A 6,000-nucleotide genomic window follows, 5' to 3' on the forward strand; every position below is an offset into this window, starting at 1 on the left:
GTTCTATCCTGGCCCTGCTGGCAGGGAGGCAGTTCACAAATCTTATCATTTGACCTGCTAAGAATTCTCCAAGTGCACCCTCTCACCTGCAGCATAAAATCGAAGCATCCAACCCCTTGTGATCTGGCCCCAACTGCCTCAGCTTCTACCCGGTCAGGCTACCCCTCCCCATCTCCCCCATGACCTCATAGTCCATCTCCCCGTCCTGCCCTCACCCCTGGTCTATACGCCACTCCAGCCACTGCTCTGATACTGCAGACGCCCTCAGGGCCAGGGTTCCAGCATCGAGTCCTCCGTGTCTGAGGTTCTTCGCTCTCATGCATCGTCTCCCAGATACATCTCCACCACCAACTCCTCCCCTTCTCAGCTGGAAAAGCCCTCCCCACCCTTGACTTTCCCCAAATCTAACCCTGCTCTGCCCAGCAGGCCGTGCTCGCCACGAGGGGCTCCCCAGCACTGGAAATGGGGCTGGTCTGACCAGAGACATGCTGCAAGTGAACAATACATGCACGACTTCCAAGACATGCTATGTGAAGATAGTGAAAAAACTCAACGTTTTACTTGGACTACCTATTGACAAAACAGATGTATAAGGTTAAATAAAAGGTATTACTAAAATTAATGTCACCTGTTTTCTTTCTGTAATATTTTTATTTTTTAATATTTATTTTGTTCATTTATTTATTTGGCTGCACTAGGTCTTTGGTTACAGCGTGTGGGATCTAGTTCCCTGACCGGGGATTGAACCCAGGGTCCCTGCACAGAGTGTGTGGAGTCTTAGCCACTGGACCACAAGGGAAGTTCCTCACCTGTTTCTTTTTTTACCTTTTTAGATGTGGCCACCAGAGCAGTTTAAATTACACCTATGGCTCACATGTATTTCTACTGGACAAAGTTCGTCTAACCTTTAGTCATTCTTTCGGTCCTGGCATGAGTAAAACCTCCTTCAAGATGCCCTATCTTTGGTCTTTCTAGTGTTTTGGGGTTTTTTTTTTTGCCACATTACTCAGCATATGGGACCTTAGTTCCCCAATCAGGAATCGAACCCATACCCTCTGCATTAGAAATGCAAAGTCTTCACCACTAGACCACCAGGGAAGTCCCCCCCTCTTTGTTATTAATGATCTTTTCTGCACGTTGAAATCCTATAATGGAGTCTACCATATAAGCCACTATCTAAGTACATAACACATTATATGCTTACTAGTAAATATTTTATATCTATTGCTCTTGCCACATCAATGCCATGTCTAAACCCTATTTAATAGCAGGCACTCAACTTGTTATTAGGCATGGAATCTCTGCAGCAGCACGAGAGCAATACACAGTATTTTAGTTCTGTTTTTGTTTACTTATTTTCTTTCCTGAGGATGATTTCAACAATGTAAGGAGAACTGGGAGTCGGGAATCGAAGAGCTCTTTGTTCTTCCTCCAACTCAGATAATATATTCACAACATTTAGTACCTGGTTTGGCCAACGAGCCCTGCCTGGTCTCAGTTCTCCCCCATCCTTTAATATAAAGTTAAGAATATCAGGCTAATCTATGATATACAGCCAAGTCAAAGTAGCTAAGTTAAGTTCTAACTGGAGTCATTACCGTGATACGAACAAATACTCTCCTTTTCCCAGCTAACTGTATCTTTCTCAGCCAGTTGTCCTAAATACAGACTACTCTTTTTGAAGAGGGAAAGGATCCATCACAATTACTCAAACAAGAAAGGAGAAGGGACAGCCCATCAAAAGGCTTGTCCTAGCCTATTAATGACAGGAAAGAAGTGATGAGAGAGGAAACTGTAAAATGTCTACTCGGAGCTGAAGTAGCTCATACAGTACACTCATAATAACCTTTATGAGGCAGACATTACCATACCCACTTCACAAAGTGAAGAAACTGAGGTTCACAGACGGGCTGAAGAACTGGCCCAAGGTCATGCAGCCGCAGGCTATAGATCCAGGTCAGCGGTATCAACTTTGTATTTAAAAACTAATGTGGCCTTATCACTTGAAACTATGTGACAAGCAAGAGAATTATCTAAATATACAGATAAAAATACAACAATAATTTTGATTCATTTCCTTCAATTGATTTTTTCTTTGCAAATATATCTATTTTTTTCCCTGCTAGTTTATTGAGACATAATTGACATATAGCACTGTGTAAGTTTAAGGTCTATAACATAATGATATGACTTACATATACCACAAAATGATTATCACAGAAAGTTCAGTGAACACCCATCATCTCAGAGAGATAAAAAATTAATGAAATAGGAAAAATGTTCTTTCTTTTGATGAGAATTCTTAAGATTTACTCTTTTAACAACTTGCATATATAACATACAGCAGTGTTAACTACATTTACCACATTGTACATTACATTCCTAGTACTTATTTATTTTATTACTGGAAGTTTGTACTTTCTGACTGCATTTATTCAATTATCTTCTCCCCCCGCCCCCCCACATCCTGCCTCTGGTAACCACAAATCTGGTCTCTCTCTTTCTATTTTTTTTTAATTTTTAATTTTTATTGGAGTATAGTTGATTTACAATATTGTGTTAGTTTCTGCTGTGAGCAAACTGAATCAGCTATACGTATACATATATCCACTCTTTTTAAAATTCTTTTCCCATATAGAACATTACAGTGTGCTGAGTCGAGTTCCCTGGGCTATACAGTAGGTTCTTATTAGTTAATCTATCTTACATATGTGCTCAGTCGTGTCTGTCTCTTTGCAAACCCATGGACTGTACCTCGCCAGGATCCTCTGTCCATGGGATTTTCCAGGCAAGAATACTGGAGTGGGTTGCCATTTCCTGCTCCAGGGGATCTTCCCAACCCAGGGATCAAACCTGCATCTTTTGCGTCTCCGGCATTGGCAGGCAGATTCTTTACCACTGAGCCACCTGGGTGTGTATATGTCAATCCTGATTCAAATAGTTTCTTGATCTTGGCTAAGTCCAAGCTTTCAGATCAGAAGGTCTTTTTTTCTAAGCAGAGTTTTCCATAAAGTAGCAAATCAATAGGGTATGTGATGTGGTGGGACCACTACATTGCTGTACTATTTGTCTTTAAAGCCTTTAAACCCACAGTTGTAAGCAAGAGTTTACACTAAACAGTATGAACCAGAATGCCTCAGACATGTTTACAAAAATCTAGTCCCTACAGATAAAGATTACATTAATAACTGTAGACAATCCACAACAACAACAAAAACGGTATACATAAGGAATATGAAAGAGCCCCTCCAGGCTACAAAACTGAGGTCAGATATCTCAATGAAAGGACAAAACAAAGTTCCTCAAAATGAGACAAACACTTTCAAGTGAAACCACAGGGCCTTGAAAATTAATTACTTTCTCAGAACGGTAACAACCTACTATGTGTCCTAAGAAACCCAACATCTAGGTTTAACGGATTCTGCCTTTGCAAAACGTAGCAAACTTAATCCTGTAGGCTTGGACTGAACATAAGTTCAAGTTCTCTACCACAGAGTAAGTCCCTGAGCAACAACTGCTTTAAAATACCTCTCTGCTCTGCTCTCCATTATCAAAAATGCCCCTGCAGTAGGTGTTAATAAGTCACTAAAGAGACCCACACAATACGACCTGTGTGTGCCTAGTATTTCAGCACAGGAAGTAGAAAGCTCCATTTACCAAGAAGACTGCATTTCACTTTCAAAAGTCTTGAAAGCTAATCCCTCTAACAGTACCTAATTTACATTTCATTCCAAACTGACCAAGCCGGCAGTGGCATCTCAAGGAATCCGAGAATGTGAAAAACTTCACTTGGCAAAACTAGGTGTGTGGATTTTTCTTCCTTAGAGGTACTCCACAGTATAAATAGAAATCATTTGCAACTTTTAATCTCATGAACAAGAGCTTTATTTAAAATTCTCACATGTACAATGAATTCTGTTATGCCCTCTTTCCTCAAGTGACAGACACATGAAGACTTTGTGCCCTAAATCAGGCAATTTTGCTCCTTTCAAGAAGAAAAAAAGACATCTAGAAGAAACATATTTTTTTCACAGCCCCCAAAATATACAAAGACAAGTCTGTATATACACAGTAAAGGTGTTTACATTCTAAACAAAAATTAAGACTAAAGGAGGTAGGAAGAAAAAACAAATAGCAGAGCAAACTGGCTACAGATCACAGGTGGCAGGTGAACGGAGGCCTTGGGAACACTTGACACCCTTGGGGGTGAGCTTCACCCCAGGTCAAGTGCAGGCCCACCTGGGGTCTGCAGTTCCTCCACCCAACGGGCTCACAAAAACGCAAGAAGCCGCAAAACCGTCAGGGTCATCTTGACAATAAAACATAAGCAGCCTCCTGGAACCCAGGAAAGTCACCCCTCCCACCCAGCAAACACGAGGAGACCCCTTCACACCATGGACACAAAGAAACCGAGTCAGCCAGATCCATGGGAAGAGAGATGACACTTAAATTTATCCCGAGGCCATTCGGAGGCTCAGTCTACTAGGGGACCAGACTCAAAAAAAGTAAAATTAAAAGTGGCGGGGGTTAGGGCGGGTGGGGGGGTGGGGAGATGACAGTTCAATTCAGTCTGCGCTGGGACCCCACTTGGGACCACTTAGGGTCTCGGACTCAAACATTAAAATTAAGAGCTGGGAGGGGAGATGACAGTTCGATGGGTGCGTGCAACGACCCCCAGGGTTTGCTGGGGAGGGGACCGTCCCGCCGCAGCCCGGCTCCGAGGCCACCCGGGGAGGGGGAGGAGTTTACAACTCAGGGGGCCGCCGAGGAAGCCCGCGGGGAACGACGCCGGGACCCACGCGGAGGGTCTGCGCCCCCAGCCCGGCATGGCGGCCCGACGACCCCCGCCCGATCCCGGCAGGAGCGCGCCCTCGGCCGCGCCGCGCCTCACCCAGCAGCGCCCGCAGGTGCTTCAGGCGGGTCAGCACGTCCTTCTTGGGGTCCAGCACCTTCTGGGTGGACTTCTTCACATCCCCGTGGCTCCTCCGGGAGAACATCCCGCCGCGGGAAGCCGGACCCCGCCGGCGGGGCAGGAGGCGCCTGCGCCGCGCGGGTCACAGCAGAGGGTCGGGCCGGCGCGTGTCGCGCGGGCCGCTCGCCGCCCCCCCCTTCCCGGCAGCAGCCGCCAGCGCCGCCGCCGCCGCCGCCGCCGCCTTTCCAGCCCCGGCTCCAGGAAGGAGGGGCGGGGGCCGGGCCGGCGCGGGGCGGGGCAGGAAGGCGGTGTCGACGCGAAACCCGCCGCCCCGCCCCCCGCGGGAGGCGCCGGCCGCCACCACCACCCCGCCGCCCCCGCCACGGGCGCTGCGCACCGGCGCGAGGTCCCGCCCCGCCTCGTGGGGGGCGGGCCCGCGCGCGGAGCCGGCGCCGCGAGTCACAATAGAAGGTGGCCCCCCGCGCGCACGCTGTACTCCGAGCCCCGGGATGCTCCGTGACCGCGACCTCCAACGAGGCTGGCGTGTTTTCCGCGCGATCGGAGTCAGTGCGCCCGCTCAGGGCACGTGCCCCGCTCGCTAGGCCACCAGCGCTCCTGGGAAATGTAGTTCTCCAGGAGGCCGGCCCCTGAGACCGCCTCTCCAGATGGGTGCAGCATCTGCCCGACCCCCTACCTACCCCTGGAGGCCCAGGCTTCTGTATCTGCAGCCTTTCGCGCCCACCCCAGTTCTCCCTACTGCAACGTACATCAAGAAGGACACACAGTAGGACAACTGTCAAAGCTTTTACAATGTAAACCATCTAAGTTTTGACTTCTGAATTCACACTAGGTACTGAGGTTTCACTTGTGGCTCAGCGGTGTAAAGAATTTGCCTGCAATGCAGTAGACCTGGGTTCTGTCCCTGGGTCGGGAAGATCCCCTGGAGCAGGGTATGGCGATCTAATCCAGTATTCTTGCTTGGAGAATCCCATGGTCAGAGAACCCTGGTGGGCTACAGTCCATGGGGTCCCAAAGAGTTGGACCCGCCTGTGCGACTAACACACGATGAGGGAAGGAGTGGTAAACCC

At 48.0% G+C, this 6,000-nt stretch overlaps 1 protein-coding gene and 1 non-coding gene across 6 annotated transcripts in view; both read right to left on the minus strand.

The window, feature by feature from the left end:
• RALGAPA2 (Ral GTPase activating protein catalytic subunit alpha 2) overlaps positions 1-5,156 on the minus strand; it is a 294,158-nt gene extending 289,002 nt beyond the window's left edge. For 2 of the 5 annotated variants that reach the window (XM_043478794.1, XM_043478793.1), the window contains exon 1: positions 4,892-5,154. In XM_043478794.1, coding sequence (XP_043334729.1) covers positions 4,892-4,997 — 106 coding nt within the window. In that variant the 5' untranslated portion in view covers positions 4,998-5,154. Of the gene's footprint in view, positions 1-4,891 lie in introns of all 5 variants that reach the window. The other 3 variants (XM_043478797.1, XM_043478795.1, XM_043478798.1) reach the window with 2 other exon arrangements.
• On the minus strand, positions 1,026-1,098 carry TRNAR-UCU. The gene has a single exon. It is a non-coding gene; the product is annotated as a tRNA-Arg (tRNA).
• Positions 5,157-6,000: the final 844 nt, after the last annotated feature.

The sequence above is a fragment of the Cervus canadensis genome, chromosome 10, assembly GCF_019320065.1.
Source record: "Cervus canadensis isolate Bull #8, Minnesota chromosome 10, ASM1932006v1, whole genome shotgun sequence".
In the NCBI taxonomy this organism is placed as follows: Eukaryota; Metazoa; Chordata; class Mammalia; order Artiodactyla; family Cervidae; genus Cervus; species Cervus canadensis.